Source organism: Brachyhypopomus gauderio, chromosome 5 (assembly GCF_052324685.1).
Source record: "Brachyhypopomus gauderio isolate BG-103 chromosome 5, BGAUD_0.2, whole genome shotgun sequence".
NCBI lineage: Eukaryota > Metazoa > Chordata > Actinopteri > Gymnotiformes > Hypopomidae > Brachyhypopomus > Brachyhypopomus gauderio.
The window spans coordinates 17612165-17633146 of record NC_135215.1 but is presented as its reverse complement, the minus strand read 5'-3'; the positions used below and the strand labels follow the sequence as shown (position 1 = coordinate 17633146).

Below are 20982 nucleotides of genomic sequence, written 5' to 3'. Positions count from 1 at the left end.
GCATATCTCGTGTGTGTGTGTGTGTGTGTGTGACGCCACTCCAGATCCTCCCTCAGCTGTGAGGGGGGGGGGGGGGTGGGGGGGGGGGGGGGGGGGGTTTGCTTTTGCATGCTTGGCTCATGGTTGGAGATCAAATCCCATTTAGGCGTAACAGTGCAAACTTACAAGCGCAGAATAGAGTCTCTGCCATCTGTTCTTCTAAGGACGTGCCCAGATACCCCCCCCCTCCCCCCAGATACCACCCCCACCCCCCACCACCCCACCACCCCCCCAGGGCAGCACACCCTTGACCATCATGACACGGCTTTAATGAGTGTAGAATACCCCTCACTCTCTCTGTGCGGGTCAGCCCATGAGGTGGGGGTTTGGCAGACAGGATGAGGGGAAGAGCGGCTCCACTCGGACACGCGGGGGGGCGTGAGGCCAGACTGACCGATTGGCCAGCGCCACTCTGCACCTCAGCAGGGTGCTGCTGATTCTGATTGCTCTGCGGGACAGGGAGCACTACCTTGGGTCACCATCAGGAGGCGCCCTGCTATGGGGACGAGGGAGTGAGAGTTTACATTAGAGATCAGGGAGCCAATCACACCCAGAGTCCCTCACCTTTGCCCTAGTCTCACACCCTCTCAGACATGAAAAACAAAGATCACAGTGCATCTGTTTGCACAAAGGTGTGTGTGTGTGGTGTGTGTGTGTGTGTGTGTGTGGGTGTGTGTGTGTGTGGTGTGTGTGTGTGTGTGTGTGTGTGTGTGTGTGTGTGTGTGTGTGTGTGTGTGTGTGTGAGAGAGAGAGAGACGTCGACTGAAGGTTGCCATCTGCAGACATGTTTACAGCAGAGGTCACAGTGAGTTAATTCAGCGCACGGCCATATGATTGTCCTCCCCCTGACCTCACGTGGTGGCCATCGTGTGAAGGTTACTGCAGTGGAGGGAAATTGATTTCAGGAACTTTGTCATTAATTTACAAAGGACATTGTCTTGTGCATGGTGTCTGTGTCCTAGGGAGGAGAGCGTCAAAGCACTGCTGTCTGGAGACACGGCTGTCTGGAGACACGGCTTGCACATGCTAGGCTTCGTGTTTATATCGCTGTCGTACTGACTGTGTGTGATTGATTATCGGTAGTGAACGAAACGTCTACAGGCGAGCCCCGAGTACGGGGGGGCGAGTCCAGGGGCGGAGCCCGAGTACGGGGGGGCGAGTCCGGGGTGAGCCCGAGTACGGGGGGGGGCGAGTCCGGGGTGAGGCCCGAGTACGGGGGGGCGAGTCCAGGGCGGACCCCGAGTACGGGGGGGCGGAAGTCAGGGGCGAGGCCCGTCAGTCCCTACCTCAGGACTTGTTTACACAGTCTTTTGTCTTCGAAACTAATACAAAATTTTGCTCAGTTGATATTTTAAAATCAACATTTCATAGAGACGGCTTTGTTGTTTGGCAATTCTATGTATATGAATATATCTCGATGCTCAGAATACCCTGTTAATCTACTTTTCCTTTTAAATCGTTGCCACACCATATATTTTATTCAGACACTAAAACCTATAAGCTTGTAGCACCCAGTGTTAATTGCTATAGTCTCATAATGGCTACCATCTGATATTGTCTGAATTAGCCTGGTCCTCTGTGCATTAGGTATGGTTAATAGACCCCATTAGTTTGGTCCTCTATGCATTAACTTTGAAAGAAGGACTTGTGTTGCAAGAGATTTTCCAGCTGTTTGAAACGATGTCTGCGCACCTTTAGTGCAGCAGTTAGAGAGGAAACGACCCTCCTGGTGCTGGTTGGACGCTCTCCCGGTGCCTGTGCTTACCCGTTAGCCAATAGCCAGCCTGGAGAGGAGTGGAATGTGGCCCTGACTCCGCCCTGCTGTGTGCCCCGCTCATGAATAAAAAGTACTGCCTGCTTGGGTCTGTCACGTTTTGAAGCCACCTGTCTGTGTCTGCTGTGGAACACACACAAACACACACGCCTCTCTCACGTGCACACACACCACCCACGTTACCCCTCATGTGCAGCGGCTAGCTGTGGCTAATTCGTTGGTACGGTGACAGCGGTGCGCTCAGCTACGTGAGTGTGATGATGGAAGCAGAGCTGGAGCTGTCCCGTCCCCCATGAGACAGTAGGAGAGACCGAGACACAGACGGGGGAGATGAACACCAAGAGGACATGGAGAGACAGACAGAGCTGGAGCTGTCCCGTCCCCCATGAGACAGTAGGAGAGACCGAGACACAGACAGGGGAGATGAACACCAAGAGGACATGGAGAGACAGACAGAGCTGGACGGTGTAGTAGCCACCACCCCCCATGAGACAGTAGGAGACACCGAGACACAGACAGGGGAGATGAACACCAAGAGGACATGGAGAGACAGACAGAGTTGGAGCTGTCCCGTCCCCCATGAGACAGTAGGAGACACCGAGACACAGACAGGGGAGATGAACACCAAGAGGACATGGAGAGACAGACAGGAGGGGGACACAGATAGACTCCCTCCATCTGTCTGTCTGTCCGTCTCTGTCCTTCCCTGTCTGTCTCCTCTTTGTGTCCTCCTCCCCATCACACTGCCAGCGTCATACTGTTGACGGGCCCCTGGGGGGGGTGGGGGGGGGGTGTTTGGAGGGGCAGTGGTTGCTCTGATGTGTCATGGGGAAGCATGAGGATAGATTTTCTCTGGTTTATTTATTTATTTTTTAGTTCAAACATGAGGTGTGATTACACTGAGCAGACGAGAGCCAGACGGCCCAGTCAGACGGCAGAACTCAAATCCACCAAGTGCGCTGCTTCAGCGCCTGCGTTAGTTAGTGCGGCCCAAGCCCGGCAGAATAAAGTGGTGCGGAGGAGGACGTGACGCCTCCGGCAGACGCGGCCGATCTGGGGACTCCGCACGGCTGTTTCATGTGCGCTCAGGAGCGTGCGATCAGATCAGAGTGCGCAGGGCTGAGTGACTTCACCAGGACTCCCCGCGTGTGCCTTGCCGGTTGGGCTCTGATGTGATCTCACGAAGGTTCCCGCGTGTAAAGAGAGAAAGAGAGAGAGGGATGGAGGGGAGAGTTCACACTTCCATCTGTTGCGGGTAGGATTGTTGAGCTGAGCCGAGAGAGAGAGGCGCTGAATCCAGGTCAAGCCTCCTGCCAACTGCGTCCCGCGCTTCCTCCTGGGAGATGGCGAACCAGCACATGGTTGGGTGGCTTGTTGCCGTGGTGCCAGTGGTAGGAGGGGCGTGGCCTGTCTGAGAATGATTGGGGCAAGTGGGTTAGTGACCTCAGGAAGCATACCAGACTGCACAGGAGTGGGAGGGGCTACGGAAGACGTACCATCTGTCTGCCATCTCTCAGGGAAGGACTGGGGGGGGCGTGTCCATAGTCATCCTAAGGGTTTGCTCCACTCCAATACGACTACCAGATTCATACTGTCAAATTCATACATCAGTCAGCATCTCGCACAGCTTGCAACTTGGGTCAGATTGCAAAGTACTCACTTTGTGTGTGTGTGTGTGTGTGTGTGTGTGTGTGTGTGTGTGTGTGTGTGTGTGTGTGTGTGTGTGTGTGTGTAGGGGTAAGGGCCCACTGAAGAACACATCTGATGTGATCAGTGCCGCTAAGAAGATCGCGGAGGCTGGCTCCAGGATGGACAAACTCGGCCGAACCATCGCTGACCAGGTGAGTGGCACCTGGGTGGAGTTGGGGTGGGCGGGGCCGAGCCTCAGCTGGGCGGAGGGGTAGGCGGGGCCGAGCCTCGGCTGGGTGGGCGGGGGCCGAGCCTCGGCTGGGCGGAGGCCTTGTGCTGCAATGTGTTCCACCCACTTCATCTACATGCATCTTTCAATCTTAATTATTTTTTAAACCTTAGCACACTTCTCAGCAGAGCACTGGGCAGCCAGACTGTATCCGTCTGTGTGCACACAGGCTAAGACACGGATCCACAACAACCCACACACACCTCTATACATGAGGCCACTGAAGTTCCCTCCCACACACACACACACCATTCTATACACAAACTTAATGAGCATATTACACATACAGAATCACACACTACACCCAACTGTGTTCACACATTTGTATCAAGTCAAGCATGTACCTTGCAAACGTATGACGATTCGGCCCATGCATAATGCACACCAGCACATGCAGTTCACACACATTCACACTGCCATGGCAGACATATGGTCACTCTCTCACACACACACACACACACACACACACACTTGTTGTTTGCCCATATATGCACTTCCTTACACATGCTCAAACCATGTTTACCCACTGCCCTATATGGACTGGATGATGGACACACATGCCCGGACACATTCTCATACACACACCCATGTGTTTGTTCTTCGGGGTTCATGCAAGTAGCGTTTTAACCAGTGCCACTTTCAGCTGGATGTCTCCACGGTCCTAATGCCCTCCACTGTACCCACCTCACTACTCTACCACGCCACCGTCCTAAAGACTAAAGATCACACCCCACACCAAAGCTGCTCTGAGGTTTTATTTAGCTTTCATCCAGGAGTGGCTTGGGTCCACACACACACACACACACACACGCACACACACACACACAACACACACACACAAAGTTCAGTGTCCTGTAGTGACGCCCTTACTGCAATGAGTACGATGATGCTTCCTGATTGTGTGTGTGTGTGGGGGTGGGGGGGGGGGGGGGGGTGGCGGCGGGCAGGTGTGTGTGTGTGTGTGTGTGTGTGTGTGTGTGTGTGTGTGTGTTGGTGAAATTATTCGGCCCGTTGTCATTGTTTCTGGCTTGTAAGTGCTTCCAATTAGTGAAGTGTGTAGCAGTGTGTGGAGCTGTGTGTGAACGTGAGCCCTAAACTGGAGTGTTATTGAGGCGCCGTGTTTATTAAGTAGATCGCATGTACACACAAGGAGGCATTGACATCATGGACCCCACAATGTGAAGGCAAATGAAAATGAGGCCATGCTGGCCATGAGACTCAGCAGGGGGAGGAGGGGGGTGTGGTCAGCAGGGGGGAGGAGGGGGTGTGGTCAGTTTAGTTATTTGCCTTTAATTTGCAGCTCAGTTACCAGGTGGGAGCCTCTCTCTCTCTCTCTCTCTCTCTCTCTCTCCTCTCTCTCTCTCTCTCTCTCTCTCTCTCTCTCTCTCTCTCTCTCTCTCTCCCCCCCCCCCCCTTTCTCTTCCCCCCCTTTTTAATTATGCAGGACTATGATTAGAGATCTCTTCATACCTGCCTATGTAGTGAGGTGGTGAGGAACTGCCTTCTGGACAGCAGAGGAAGTCATCCTACTGAGATGAATCATCACAGTCTAAAGAAATGGCAGTTCTCCCCCTCTCTCTCTCTCTCTCTCTCTCTCTCTCTCTCTCTCTCTCTCTCTCTCTCCCCTCCCTCTCTCTCTCTCTCTCTCTCTCTCTCTCCCTCTCTCTCTCTCCCTCTCTCTCCCTCTCTCTCTCTCCCTCTCTCTCCCTCTCTCTCTCTCCCTCTCTCTCCCTCTCTCTCTCTCCCTCTCCCTCTCTCCCTCTCCCTCTCTCTCTCTCCCTCTCTCTCTCCCTCTCTCCCTCTCTCTCTGTTTGTTTCTCTGACTCCATGTCCGTCTCACTCATATTCAGTCTCTTGCTCTATCATTCTCCCTCCTTGTCATATCAAAGCTGCTCCTGTGTGCCCGGGGGAGCAGGAGGAGGCTGTTGCATTACCCAGCACTGCTTATCGCCTCCTCATCCCTCCTCATCCTCCTGCAGATGCGTACATGCCCGTCATACATCCATCTCTGGGGGGTTTTGCTGTCTGTATCTTCTCTTCATCCTTTCTTTCTTTCACTCTTTCTTCCTGGTTAGTTACCCACTCCTCCCGCGTGTGCTGTGTGTGTATGTGTGTGCGGCACTGTGAGCGAGAGCAGAGAACAGAGGAGACTCCTGTTTGCTTCTTTGCTTCGGGGGTTTTTTAATTGTGAAATGCATGTAACAGGCATGTGAATGTTTCAGGGCTGGAGAGAAGGGTGTAGCTGAGGGGTGTTGGGGTGGAGAGAAGGGTGTAGCTGAGGGGTGTTGGGGTGGAGAGAAGGGTGTAGCTGAGGGGGGTTGGGGTGGAGAGAAGGGTGTAGGTGAGGGTTGTTGGGGTGGAGAAGGGTGTAGCTGAGGTGTGTTGGGGTGGAGAAGGGTGTAGCTGAGGGGTGTTGGGGTGGAGAAGGGTGTAGCTGAGGGGTGTTGGGGTGGAGAAGGGTGTAGCTGAGGGGTGTTGGGGTGGAGAAGGGTGTAGCTGAGGGGTGTTGGGGTGGAGAGAAGGGTGTAGCTGAGGGGTGTTGGGGTGGAGAGAAGGGTGTAGCTGAGGGGTGTTGGGGTGGAGAGAAGGGTGTAGCTGAGGGGTGTTGGGGTGGAGAGAAGGGCTTAGCTGAGGGGTGTTGGGGTGGAGAGAAGGGCGTAGCTGAGGGGTGTTGGGGTGGAGAGAAGGGCGTAGCTGAGGGGTGTTGGGGTGGAGAGAAGGGCGTAGCTGAGGGGTGTTGGGGTGGAGAGAAGGGCGTAGCTGAGGGGGTTTGGGGCGGAGAGAAGGGCGTAGCTGAGGGGGTTTGGGGCGGAGAGAAGGGCGTAGCTGAGGGGTGTTGGGGCGGAGAGAAGGGCGTAGCTGAGGGGTGTTGGGGCGGAGAGAAGGGCGTAGCTGAGGGGGTTTGGGGCGGAGAGAAGGGCGTAGCTGAGGGGTGTTGGGGCGGAGAGAAGGGCGTAGCTGAGGGGTGTTGGGGCGGAGAGAAGGGCGTAGCTGAGGGGGTTTGGGGTGGAGAGAAGGGCGTAGCTGAGGGGGTTTGGGGTGGAGAGAAGGGCGTAGCTGAGGGGTGTTGGGGTGGAGAGAAGGGCGTAGCTGAGGGGTGTTGGGGTGGAGAGAAGGGCGTAGCTGAGGGGTGTTGGGGTGGAGAGAAGGGCGTAGCTGAGGGGTGTTGGGGTGGAGAGAAGGGCGTAGCTGAGGGGTGTTGGGGTGGAGAGAAGGGCGTAGCTGAGGGGTGTTGGGGTGGAGAGAAGGGCGTAGCTGAGGGGTGTTGGGGTGGAGAGAAGGGCGTAGCTGAGGGGGTTTGGGGTGGAGAGAAGGGCGTAGCTGAGGGGTGTTGGGGTGGAGAGAAGGGCGTAGCTGAGGGGGTTTGGGGTGGAGAGAAGGGCGTAGCTGAGGGGGTTTGGGGTGGAGAGAAGGGCGTAGCTGAGGGGTGTTGGGGTGGAGAGAAGGGCGTAGCTGAGGGGTGTTGGGGTGGAGAGAAGGGCGTAGCTGAGGGGTGTTGGGGTGGAGAGAAGGGCGTAGCTGAGGGGTGTTGGGGTGGAGAGAAGGGCGTAGCTGAGGGGTGTTGGGGTGGAGAGAAGGGCGTAGCTGAGGGGTGTTGGGGTGGAGAGAAGGGCGTAGCTGAGGGGTTCAGTCTTCTCCCGCATTGCGGGGGGGCGTGTCTGACAGCCAGCCCGTGTTGTGTACACATGGCATGTGGGGGGTTAACCCCACTCCACCCGCCCGTGTCCCCCACTGCTTCTGTTTGTTTGGTGGAATGGTGGGTTTCCCTTGCTGGGGTTTAAATGCTTATGTGGGTGGTGGTGTGTGGAGTTGCTAATTAGATGCCGAGAGAGCTCTACAGAGACTCTCATACCCAACACACCAGTGTTTCTCCCCATGAGCTCCAAACACACACCAGTCTTCCTCGCCATGAGCTCCAAACACACACCAGTCTTCCTCCCCATGAGCTCCAAACACACACCAGTCTTCCTCACTCTTCTCACACACAGACACACACCCCAGTGTTCCTCCCTACGAGCGCTGTGCGTGTGCCACACACACTGACCGCCCCTCAATCCCACCTCCACTGTCTCCAGCGTAAGAGCTCTCAGCTGCCACTGTGAGCCCAGCTGTGAGGGCCACTCACACCTTCTCCAGAAGTTCAGGGTCATCTGGACTGGCTGTTAGGAGGCTGAAGTGCTCTAGAAGTAGGACTCGTCATTAGCACATGATGATGATGATGATAATTTTAATTTGTTGCTATGCCGAACTGTCATGCTGTGCATTCTGAAGCTTGCCGACCTGAAGAGCAGGTGGTGGTTGTCGTGGCGATATTGTCCCTCCTCAAGCCGACCGAGCATTGGCTGGTGCTGTCCTGCTGGGGGAGGGGCCTGTCTGCCTGCTGGGGGAGGGGCCTAGCGTCTCCCCGTTCTGCTGTTTGCACAGAACTTCTCCATGTGGCTGTGTCTCTGTTAAGCCTGGTTTTGCCTAGTTGCTCTGATTGGGCCGTTTAAGAGTAAACTGCAGTGTTCAGGTTTATTCATTGGTTGCCAGGGGGCTAGGGTAATTGGCAGGGTTAAACAGTGGGTTGCCGAGGGCGGGTCGTTCTGTGCTGTTTCAGTCATCCCACTGATTGATTATTATGGTCTGTGGTGACTTTATATTTAGTGTGCACCCAAACCAAATGCTTCCTGATCATTTAAATGCAATATAAAACACATTAGCTACATAAAGACATGCTCTCTCTTCTTTGGACATTAGGAGACTGTCTGTTAAAGTAACTACAGATGAATCTTTAATATCTTGAAAAAAGAAATACTTCGATATTAGGCAGTATTTAAAATTAGCCTTCAGTTGCTTCAGGTACTTTGCTGTTCCCAGCAAGTGCTTTGAATACAGATCACTGAGTTACATGTGCTGGTGTGGATCATTGTAGGGTTGGGTGGGTGAGTGTGGGTCTCAGGATGGAAACACCAGCGTGGTCGTCCAAGGGTGCTGATGAAGGAAAGATGCATTCTCAAAGTCTTCTCCGCCTTTTGTTGTGACAGGTTCTTTCTGTCTCTCTCTCTCTCTATCCCCCCCTTTCTCTCTCTCCCCCCCTCTCTCTCTCTCTATCCATTTCTCTATCCCTCTCCCTCTCTCTCTCTATCCCTCTCCCCCCCCCCCCCCCCCCTTCCTCTGGGGTCAGACCCAGTTCCTCATATCTCACCACGTTTCACTCTGGCGTGTCTTTAGCCGATGTGTGTTGTGTTGGAGCGCTGCAGTGTCACGATGTGAGATTGTGCTGACTCCACCACTCTACTGTCTCGCTCCGTGGAGACGGCGAGCCTGGGTCACGTTCTGCACGCCGTGCTCCCTCCCACAGTCCTGCTGATCCCCCCCCCCCACCCCCGCCACAAACCCCCTGTAGAGGAGAGAAAGCCAGCTCTTGGCTGTTAGCATAATTGGTGTTTGCTTGTCGTGCAGCTGAGAGAAGGTGTTTATCGTGTACCTCCGAGATGCCGGTCCCCATTACGCTGGTGCAGCAGCAGTGTGGGTGTTGTGGACGCCAACCTCCTCTGTCTGGTCCCCTTCATGCTGTTCCGGTGTAACGTCAACAGAAGCCATGGAAACGCTTCCTGTGCCCCAGAGTGGAGGTGTTTCCCCTGGAGATGTGTTGGGGCTGGACACTGCTCCTGCTCTGCTGGTCTACCCTCTTCACGCTCCGCTCTCTTCTTCCACACTTCACACACCTGGAGGATGTTGTCCATGGCAACCAACCACCACCGGAGTGATGTTCATTTTGTTGAGAGGGAGTTCATTACAGCGTGAGATGCAGCATGTAGAGAGGAGGACTGAACCCTGCTCACGCAGAGCATGAAGACACCGGGCCTGCCTTCCCACAGCTTTCCTCTGCTTCCTCATGACGGCACATGTGACTTATTTATGTAGGTGAAACATTTTCAGAGCAGAGGAAATCTGAGTCAACTTTATAAAAAATAAAACCCCGGTGCTGGTGTGAGCCGTACAGGAAATCGCGTTAGGAAGCCAGCTACCTGGCCCCTGTCTACCATCCAAAACCCTTCAGGAACACTTCAGATACCTTAATGAGCCTTTCGAAATGGTTATTCCAAAGATTGGTGAGGATTATGTCTAAATCGGTAGGACTTCCTTCTTTTTGGGGGGCAGTGCAGTGTTGGATTGAGCTGTGTCATTCCAGGGTAGTGCATTATGGGATTGAGCTCCATCACGGAGTCAGCAGGCGTGGAGAAGGGAAGCTGTTTTCCTCCTGCCGACCAGGTGAGACTGCTCCCTCCAGACTGGCCAGGTGAGACTGCTCCCTCCAGACTGGCCAGGTGAGACTGCTCCCTCCAGACTGGCCAGGTGAGACTGCTCCCTCCAGACTGGCCAGGTGAGACTGCTCCCTCCAGACTGGCCAGGTGAGACTGCTCCCTCCAGACTGGCCAGGTGAGACTGCTCCCTCCAGACTGGCCAGGTGAGACTGCTCCCTCCAGACTGGCCAGGTGAGACTGCTCCCTCCAGACTGGCCAGGTGAGACTGCTCCCTCCAGACTGGCAGCGGTCAGTTTTCCTTAACAGCCGTCCGGATTATTGTGGAGCTTACCCAATCGTAGCTGCCCTTTGTACAGTTACACTAAGGAGATTGTCTGGTCGTCTGGCCCCTGATTAAGACCCGTGTGTTAAATTACACTCTCACTGATGTATTCATTCTGAAAGGCCTTTTTTCTTTTAGCCTTTTCCTAGATTTAATGTGTAAAGGTGTAGCTGGTGTGTAAATTGGTGTGTATATGCATGTAGAACTGCATATTATCCAGTCTGTTGTTAGAAACAGTATATGTTACTGGGATTGCAAGCTTGTGTGTGTGTGTGTGTGTGTGTGTGTGTGTGTGTGTGTGTGTGTGTGTGTGTGTGTGTGTGTGTGTGTGTGTGTGCGCGCGCGCGCGCGCGCGCACAGAAAGCTGACTAAGATGTGTTTGGCTGTCAGTAATCCTGTTCCACCGCCGTATCTGTAGTTTTCCACAAGCGTTCGTCTATGAGAGGCCGGCTGGGTGTGTGTGTGGGCTTAACCTACAGGATGGAGCAGGTGGAGTGAACTGGTTGAGACGGTTGGCTGTCCCCATGCACACTGTCCATCCGTCCCGTCTCCCCTTGAGGTGTGTCCTGCGGTGGGCGTGCGTCCTGCGGTGGGCGTGTGTCCTCCGTCCTGCGGCGTACAGGTGGTGCAGTGCTGTTATGGGCTCTAGGTCTGCGGCCCTCTCCTCCATCAGCACGCTGTGCACGTCTCTCTCCAGGCTGCCACTCTTATCCTCCACTAACCCCTCTCCTCTCCTCTGCACTCTCTATCCCCACACGCTCACACTCTTTCTCATCCCTCACTTCCCCCTTCTCTCTCTCTCTTCTTCAGATCTTTTTCTACACACCCCTTTCGTCTCTCTCTCCCTCCCTCTTTCTCTCCATCTCTCCCCTCTTCTCTTTCGCACCCCTAATCTCTTCCATGTTTCTGATGTCTGCAGCCATCGTGCCCCTGGGCAGAGAGACAGGCAGTCACTGCTATAATGTAGTGGGTTATATTAGTGCTCTCCTGGGTAATGTGGGAGTGTTACACCCCTCACAGTTCAGGTGGGCAGGATCAGGGCACACAGACGTCCAATCACACTGGGCATTAGAGCAGTGGTGAGCACGCCCTGGCCCCGCCCCTTGAACGGGGCGTGCTGTGAAGGTTGCCAGTCAGCCCCACAGTGGAGTTGTGGAGTAGGAAGTGGGCCGTACTCCTGGATTAGTCCTGGAGGAGCTCCGATGCTCCTTTGCAGCTTTTATCAGTTTAACTGATTCCCGGGAAAATCCCTGGAGTTTAAATTGAAATGAAAGCGAGTGCTTGGAGCTCACTGGGGTCTTGACTACGACTCCCAGCATGCTTAGTGCCAGGCTGTCGGCGACAGCAGAAGTGCAGCCACTGCTAAACGCTCCTGCGGTGCTGGATTGCAGCCCAAGAGGCTAACGGCGCTTCCGCGGAGACGGCCACCATAGCAGAGCTGAGCTGCACTGGTTTCCCAGGGATACCAGACTTCTCAGCAGGGATTAAGCAGAGCCAAGCTCGGGCACTAGCCGACACTCTCCTGTGTGAAAAGCTGAAAAGTTCTTTGCCATTATGACGCGGCATAAAAATGCCATCGGATAAAGAAGCTTGTAAAGGCCATCATATAAAATTTATTTACTTATTTACATAGTCTGTTCTTTCCACATCCAATGAAGTGAGTTTTAGCAGGGAGGCGGTGCTTGGTCCAAATTTGCATAATGTTATGGGAATTTCAGTCATAAACCCTCCCAGCTTTGTAGCAAACTCGTATAATTAACAGCCATATTTTTGGGAAATAAAATGATGAAATCCGTCTCCAGTCCAGTCTGGAGATTCAATTCAAGGTAGCTTTATTTTTTTATTTTATTTATTGGCATGACTATCCGGTAACAAAATATATAGTATGTAACACGTCTGATATGCTGTTGAATTGGCGTTTGGTCCTCTCACTCTCACTCAGCTTGGCCTTCCGCTGACACGGGCCTGGCCGCCGCTCTGAGCTGAACCGCTGTAGTTCTGAGCCTCTCAACTGGAGTGTTTGATTTAAAGATGCACACTGGGATATCCTGTGGTAATATTTAATGAAGCCCTGCATGTGCAATGTTCTGTTGTGGGGTTTCATCTCTCTGTTCCTCTCCTTCTTTTCCTCCTTCTGTTCCCCTCTGCCTCCCTCCTTCTCTCCCTCTCTCTCTTCCTCTCCGTGTGTTTTGCTGATTGCCACACACGCGTGTTCCCACTGGTTTCATCCTTCTCTCTTCACTAGCTGTTTCAGAAAGTTCCGGAGAAGATGGCGCTGCTGAATTACACTTCACAAAATTAATGATGTATATGCAATCTCTGCATTTTCCTTTACGTTTGCCTCTTCTTGTTCAGAATGCTGAAAATGGGGTTTTTTCTACATGTTTTATCTCAGCAAGCATCTGTCAGATGGGCTAAAGGCCCAGCTGGGTAGCTGTTTGATTAAATTATAAATAAGCATCCTCTTATCCTGCCTGTGTAGCGATGTTTTAAGGGCCTTTTAAACACTGCTTGCATCCTGCTGCGACACCCAGCACCACAGACACTGCTGGTCTTCAGGCACTACCGTGTGTGCTAAAAGTGTCCTGTAAAAGTAAGGTGTCCCGTAAGGTGAACCCTGTTGCCTTCACCTACGTTCATGTGCATTGCTGGACGTGTGTTGGGGATGAAGGCTGCTGTAGAAAGTGTGCTCTCCTTTGACGAGCAGAGGTTGACGCCCCACAACGTGATTAGGCCTCCACAGAGAGCCTGAACTGTGCAGGAAGTGCTTTCACCAGCAGGTTCTTCTGCGGTTCTCTCCACCTCCGCGGGGTTCGTGTGACGGGTGGCACCGACCGCACGGCGTCGCCTGCCAGCTCTCCCTCAGAACACCTGGGCGCTGTCTCTGGGTTGTATGTTCACTTACACTGCTACTAGAAGGGGTTTTTTTCCTACTTTGCCTGTAAGCAAGACAGCTATTTACACACAGTGCTGTGGGGCTCGGATCTAACAAACCTGTGCTTTGACTCGAGGGCTCGAGTATTCTTCTCCGGATGCTTCATGATGGTCCTCCCGGTGTGAGATGAGCACACTCCCTCAGCTCTGCTCCCTCCTCGTCCGGGTTTTACATCGTTATTCTTTCTTTTTCTGATTATGTGCATCAGCTTTAGTGGCAGTGATGTAGCGCAGTGGTGCATTGGGGCAGGTTTGGCCCAGGGTGACAGGCGTTAGGGACAGAGCCCCTGCAGCACTGTGGGAGCACGTCTCCTGCTCACGGGCACTAGGGAGCCATGGGACTGTCATTAACCACATCAGACACTGCCACTCACGGAGCTGCAGCCAAGAGGGACAGCTGCAGAGGCTCCGTCTGCAGGAGAAGGGCTGTGTGTGTGTGTGTGTGTGTGTGTGTGTGTGTGTGTGTGTGTGTGTGTGTGTGTGTGTGTGTGTGTGGGCCTGTCTGCTTGTTTACACTCTCTCTCTCCCTCTCCACAGTGTCCTGATTCAGCGTGTAAGCAGGACCTGTTGGCCTATCTGCAGCGTATCGCTCTCTACTGTCACCAGCTCAACATCTGCAGCAAGGTGAAGGCGGAGGTGCAGAATCTGGGGGGAGAGCTGGTGGTGTCCGGGGTGAGTATCCTCCTCCTCCTCCGCCCCCTGGCACATGATGAAACGACGCTCGCAGCAGTCCTCTCTCTTTGTTCTCCTTGTAGTGCGAGTTCTTGATCACAGGTGAAATTGAGTGAGTTCTCTGGTTGTTTTTCTGGTTTTCAAAGCCAGTGCATCTCTTTCATTGTGACTTCCTTTATGCTGTAGATGTAATTTCTTATTTAATAATCTCCGTTATTGCCTCCCACGTTTTGTTTTATTCCGTGCTGAGCCGGTCACTTCGAGGCAGCTCTGATTACGAGTGTCTGCCTCTTCTGGGTGTTCAACACCAGCTCCTACCGTTGCCTCCATATGGTCCATGTGTTTTATCATTTCATTTATTCTTTTGACCCGACACTCCCACATTACACACACCACCCGCACACCCTCTCACACTCCCTCACTCCCTCTTACCCTCTCACACTCCCTCTCATTCCCTCTTACTCTCACTCCCTCATACACTCACTCTCTCCCTCTCTTACACTCTCACTCCCTCTTACCCTCTTCCATGTCTCCCCCACCGACCTTAATAACTTTGTTGGAAGCAAACATGGCCAGTGTTGAATGGTCTAGGCATGTGCTGACGAACATTCCCAAGATAAATAATTACCTTGCCAAATCCAGGACTTTCAGCTCCTATCATGTCTGTCTCTTTGGCATAAAAGTAAACTAGTGCTTGATTAAGATATTTAGTATTAAACACGGGACATACTGATAAAGAACATTTCAGTGCATGATATAGAACTCCTCCCAGTTCCACACCACTGCAGTCCAACTGTTTCTGTATTACTGAGCAACTCTGTTACATTTCTCTTTTTTCAGGCTGGGCATGAAATCGAGCATATTGAGTGTGAAAGATACAAACTGATATTAAATACATCTGTAGGCTTATATACTGACACTATTGTTTATCACTCTTACAGAAACTGTAGTGATTCATGCTAGTAATTACACTTAGCTGTGTTTTAAATATTCCACCGGACTGTGAACAGTAGCTTCATTCAGCTTATTGACACACTGGCACTTCAGTGCTGCGTAGGATAATAAATATCGCGTCTTGCCAGTTGGTAGCAATTAAGATCTGAATCTTCCCACCTAAGCTGATGTTTTGGAGGAGGAGAACAGAATCCAAAGCGCAGTTCCTCCTCCAGCTCCTGTTAGCTGGGTGATCTTCCCTTGCGCTAATCACCTCACCTGTCGCTCCTGCTGGCTGCTGCTCAACTGTCACCTGTTTTTCATTATATCTGCAGCCAAAATGCTGCCAAAATTCTGAATTTCATTTTTTCGGTGTGCTCTGGCATCTCATGCCTGCCATGTGTCACCGCGGTGAGGACAGTGACGTGCAATCTGTGTGGCACAGTAGTGCACGTGCCAGTTTGGTCAAGACCAGCTGCTTTGTGTGTCTGGCAAAATCAGCAGCTTTGTGAAACACCGATGGTATTTTGAAGTGCCCACAATGTTATCTTTAAAATCATGATATACGGTGGTGTTGTATATCTGCACAAGCCCATACTCCTGCCTGTTCTGGAGCAAATGTTGGTGCATCTGATGTGAGCTCTGTTGTGTAAATCTGGAGACTATCCTACCACCAACTTAGGCCTTTTTATCATTACTTCTTTAGCATTGTACAACGTGTTTGCACATGTGGGCAACACGGTGTCTGTGGATCCCGGTAGAGAGGAGGCTGTGCGTGATTGGCTGCTGCTTCTCGCCGGGGTGTGTTTGGTCGTGTAAGACTTTTACCCGTGTTAAAAAATTGTGAAGCGACCTTGGGTATCTTGAAAGGCGCTATATTAATCAAACATTCATTCATTCATGTGTTTATACTGTGCTGTGACTTCTGTTTACCTGCTGTACATTTGTGTATAAACAAGTGAAGTCAAGCAGACACTTAGTGTTTAATGAGATGTGTATTTCATATTCTGTGTGTATAAATGAGGAGAAATAGTGGGACACATTTCTATATTTATATATACGTGCACACAGCTCTATCGTTTTCCTCTCAAGCATCACATAACGTTGGCGGTGTGACTAGATGGGGTTTTCTGCCGCCAGTCCTGCTTCTTCAGGTGCCACCAATCGCGTTCAGTCCCTTTAATCCCACAGTGAAATCACACCGTGTCCAGTTGTGCTTGTGAAGCCCAGAGCAGCTGAACTCGTGGCTGCTGACGTCCCAAGCAGGCGGGACTGAGCTCGCTCACCACCACAGAGCCCAACACAGGCTGGCCTTGGTGATTCTGTGCATTTCAAGCAAGGAAATTCAACCTTTTTATTTTGGAATATGTAGCATGTAGGTTTCTGATATGGTCTTGTGCTGTCAGTCTGATCCACAGACATGTCTTCTAGGGGTGTGTTTAAAAAATCGATCTTTCGATTCAAATCGATCTTCATTTGAATGATTCGATATCGATTTATGAAACCTGAGATCGATCTTTAGAATTAGCCAATTTTCCCCGCATATGCTTACCGTTTTAACGTCTCGCGTTTTATCTCGCGAGACCATCCTTTTTTTTTTTCTCGAGCACCGGCACTTGGCTGGGGTCAGTGTTGCCAGGTTCGCGTTTTTCACGCCAAATTGGGCTTGTTTGAAACTCCTTCCGCGGGTAAAAATTCTGGGGTCGCGGGGTGCAGTTTTTTGGGCTACTTGAGTTGGGCCACCGCGGGAGTTAAGTCAACACTAAGAATTGATGGCGATATAATACTTAATTTGTCTCCATTTTAACACCGGTCGACAATTGACACTACCCCAACCCCCCCGCTCAACAACTTTGGCCTTTGGGCTAGTTTAGGCTTCTGAGGGTCGGATTTTACACTGACTTTGGGCGGGATATTTTTGTAGGACCTGGCAACACTGGCTGGGGTGATCAGTTAAGCATGGCTTCAGCAAGAGTAAAAATGCCCAAGAACCCGAAGGCAGATGTATGGTTACATTTTGGATTCAGAAACCATGATGGTAGGGAAGAGTTGGATAAAAGCACAGCCGTGTGTAAACTGTGCAACATTGAGGTGAAATATTGTGGGAATACCACAAATCTGAGATCATTTAACCATCCTGATATTCAAAAAACGCCAGAACCCAAACAAACTCCACTAGAGAAGGCATTTGCGATTAAACTATCTACAAGTTCTCCCCGTGCCAAAAAAATAACCAAAGTGCTTGAATTCCACCTTTTAAAGGGGTATGAACCCTGCAAACATGACTTTGTTCATTGCGCTGAAGCGCACGCTAAGTTACAAAATTCGAGAGGTGCACGACCTCGTGAAGCGACATCTCAAGATGTCAGAAAGCAGTCATGAATAAATCTTAGTTTTTGGACCTTAATGTTTACAATATTCAGAACTATGTTCATAAATGTTTGTTACATGTAATAAAAAAAAAAGCTTAATTTGCACTTTAAAAGGCTGTTCAAAACCGCTTTCAATGCCTTTTCTGGTAAAGGAGATAAGATAAATCTTTATTGTCATTGCCATTTTTTCAAGAACAGCAAACCTTGTGAATCGGAATCGAATCGAAATGGGAAATCGGTGGTGATACCCACCCCTAATGTCTTCTACATCTGCTGATGGTTTTCTTATTGTTGTGAGTTTTGGTCTGGGCACTAAGTGCATGGATTTTCATTCCGTAGATGCTCTTGTGGGTTTCTGATGGTTTGAAGTGGATTGGCTGTCACGTAGCCCGCGCATAGACCCGCCGTCACGTTAGCCCTCGCATAGACCCGCCGTCACGTTAGCCCTCGCGTAGACCCGCCGTCACGTTAGCCCTCGCGTAGACCCGCCGTCACGTTAGCCCTCGCGTAGACCCGCCGTCACGTTAGCCCTCGCGTAGACCCGCCGTCACGTTAGCCCTTCTTCTTCACGGTAGACCTTCTTCTTTTACCACAGCTCAACACTTCAAGCAACCATCATGTAATTAGTCACTGATCTTGCAGACAGGTTTGAACGAAAGCTTGGATTGGTACCAGCCCACTGTCCCAGTGTTAACACCATGTCCTTGTTTCCTTCTGCAGCTGGACAGCGCCATGTCTCTGATCCAAGCCGCCAAGAACCTGATGAATGCGGTGGTGTCCACTGTCAAGGCCTCCTATGTGGCGTCCACCAAGTACCAGAAGTCTCAGGGCATGCAGAACCTCAACATGCCTGCCATCTCCTGGAAGATGAAGGCCCCTGAGAAGAAGCCCCTGGTCAAGCGTGAGAAGCAGGATGATGGCCAGACCAACAAAGTGAAGAGATCCTCTCAGAAAAAGCAGATCAACCCTGTTCAGGCTTTGAGCGAATTCAAAGCCATGGACAGCATTTAAGCATCCCCTGGTCCTCAGTCTTCACTCAGTGGCTCCCAGTGCTGGTCCTGAGGGAGCCCCCACCCTGCACCGTGTTGGCCGTGTTTCCCATACTCACTCGCACGCACATACACCATCACCTCTTCATCTTATGTGCCCATTCAGCCATTGAGTTTGGAAAACCTGTACAGCTCTGCAGGGTTGTGGCTCCCTGAGGAACCACTGCGATTGCTCACTCTGGAGATGTGTAGGCATTCTCACTGCCTGCCGTGTTTGGAAGGTGTGCGTTTGAGAACACTCCCCTGCCTTCCACTGCACTCACTAGACTGCCACTTTCTACTGCTGCTGTTCACTGAGGATTAGACGCTCCTGTTTCTGTTGATTCATGCGACTGATTTCAGCAGTCATTGATTTGTCACTGTTTCCCATGACACAAGCGACCGAACTCTTTTTAACTCTGTGCTTTGTCATCTGAACTCTTCTGGAAGTTTACGTCTCAAACACATCCCGGATCCTTTTTTATTCCCTGGTCTGGTCCGTCGGTCTTCCTTCCATGCGTGTTCTCGTGTAGATTTCAATCCTATGCAAACTCATGCATGCCTTACTGTATCACATGCAGTCATTCTAGCGTGTTTAGGCCTAAACCTCTTGAGGAGACAGAGCACAGGTGTTGGGTTTTAATCCTACGACCAAATCAACATATTTCCTGCTTTGAATAAATGTTGCTAATATTTTATATTAACCGTTGCTTTCATACCTCTGTGACAATTGTGACAATTTATGAGCATAAAGTTTAATTCCACTACATACGATTTATTGTAGTTTTTTTTTTATATATATATATGAAGTACTCAACCCACAGTTCTTGTTTGTATGATCAATTGTTTGAACACGTGCTTTCCCGTCACGTGTGATGTAAGGCCCTCAGACCCTAGAGGAGAGAGGGGAGTAGTAAACATCCCAGACGGGCCATGACCACAGGAGTGAGAGAGGGGAGTAGTAAACATCCCAGACGGGCCATGACCACAGGAGTGAGAGGGGGGAGTAGTAAACATCCCAGACGGGCCATGACCACAGGAGTGAGAGAGGGGAGTAGTAAACATCCCAGACGGGCCATGACCACAGGAGTGAGAGGGGGGAGTAGTAAACATCCCAGACGGGCCATGACCACAGGAGTGAGAGAGGGGAGTAGTGAACATCCCAGACGGGCCATGACCACAGGAGTGAGAGAGGGGAGTAGTGAACATCCCAGACGGGCCATGACCACAGGAGTGAGAGAGGGGAGTAGTGAACATCCCAGACGGGCCATGACCACAGGAGTGAGAGAGAACCAGCCCAGTGCAGCCCTGGATCTGCTGCTGGGGGGCTTTAGAGTAACAGCAACTTCTGTCTGTGCTTCTAATGCTCGTGCATTTGTTCGTTACCGAGGTGAGCGATGATTTGCTGTGTCTCCTGGAGTGTGTGGCCCAGGATGGAGTCTCGGGAGGGGACGTCTTTCAGGCCTCAGCCAGAACGTGTGCACGCGTCACCTGGGCGACGGCCCCATGCAGTTCCCGACTCCCGACTTCTGCATCTCTTCATTTTTTTTTTTCAATGATTGGGGTTGAGTTACTTTCATTGCTTTGTAAACATTTTGAGGTGTGATATTTTCTTGTCTGTGAACGTTAGATTTGTATCTAATTAAATTTTGTTTTGCTGTGATCACCTTGGTTACAACCTGGAGCTTTATATTTTTCACATGTACTTCATTTAAAAATTAAACAAAAACAATAAATAAGACAAATTCTATGTTTTCACTCACTTTCAAATAATATTTTTCATACAGAGTAGATATTTAACTTGTGTATTATCTGAGATGATTTTGCAAACCTCTATTGGAGGGGAGATGTTGTCTCTTGTGTGGGCTGGCACTGTTTGGCCTGAGTAACGACCTTTTAATCATGAGAAGTGATTAGATGTGGCAGCATTTACCTCAGCAGTCCATACTTCAGTTTTCCCAGCATGCTTTGGGGCATGTTGGGAAGTTCCATTGGGTCACTGCGTGGCACGTTTGGGACTCATGGGGTGACTGAGGGTTGTTACACAAATGAATAGTGCAGCTTGTTAATTTTATGGGTTTGGGACTTGTGTGTGTGTGTGTGAGAGAGAGAGAATTACCTGTCTCAATCATTTAATACTGGAGTCATTTAAAATCATTTAATTCCTTAAAATTATCCCCACTGTAATTGGGTGCAATGAAATTACTAGCATATTTCTCCACTGTAAACCTTTGTATATATTGTATTTGTTTCATATTAAACCTGTTTTTAAATATGAATTTTGGTTACGTTTCTGCACTGCTAGTTTACTTGGGGAGAAAGTGTTAAGTCCATGAAAACTATCTGGGTGATCCTGTACTGGGAAGCTCGGTGTACCCTAGGGTAGAACTGCTCAAGGAAATGTAACCTTTACCAAAGGTAAAATTACTTGGCAAAAAAAAAAACCCCAAACCTCCATCACCCACTGATGTGACACCCCTGCCTTTGACACTCTGATGCTATGGCACAGGAACCCTGCACAGAGTGTTCTTAGACTGGAGGAAGTGGGAACACACACACACACGGACCACTCTGCAGTTTTCCTCCTTGAATATCTAGCTGTAGTTCAGTCTCAATGGGAGCAACAGCATCCTGCCGTCCTGTCCTGGTGGTCTCAAGTGTCCTGCCCTGCTGTCCTGGAGGTGTCTGCACCCTGCCCTGCTGTCCTGGAGGTGTCTGCACCCTGCCCTGCTGTCCTGG

The 20982-nt window shown here is 51.1% G+C and overlaps 1 protein-coding gene across 1 annotated transcript; it reads left to right on the top strand.

Moving 5' to 3' along the window:
• Positions 1–3526: 3526 nt before the first annotated feature.
• ctnna1 (catenin (cadherin-associated protein), alpha 1) lies at positions 3527–19993 on the top strand. The gene is made up of 3 exons (XM_077006142.1): positions 3527–3654; positions 13776–13910; positions 17936–19993. Exons 1-3 carry the CDS (start codon positions 3622–3624, stop codon positions 18224–18226), a joined length of 459 nt encoding a protein of 152 aa, XP_076862257.1. The 5' UTR covers positions 3527–3621; the 3' UTR covers positions 18227–19993.
• The last annotated feature ends 989 nt before the right edge of the window (positions 19994–20982 follow it).

Coding starts and splice junctions, on each gene's coding strand:
- ctnna1 (XM_077006142.1), top strand. CDS start 3,622: ATGGACAAACTCGGCCGAACCATCGCTGACCAG. Junction 3,655..13,775: donor GCCGAACCATCGCTGACCAG/GTGAGTGGCACC, acceptor CCCTCTCCACAG/TGTCCTGATTCAGCGTGTAA. Junction 13,911..17,935: donor GAGAGCTGGTGGTGTCCGGG/GTGAGTATCCTC, acceptor TTCCTTCTGCAG/CTGGACAGCGCCATGTCTCT.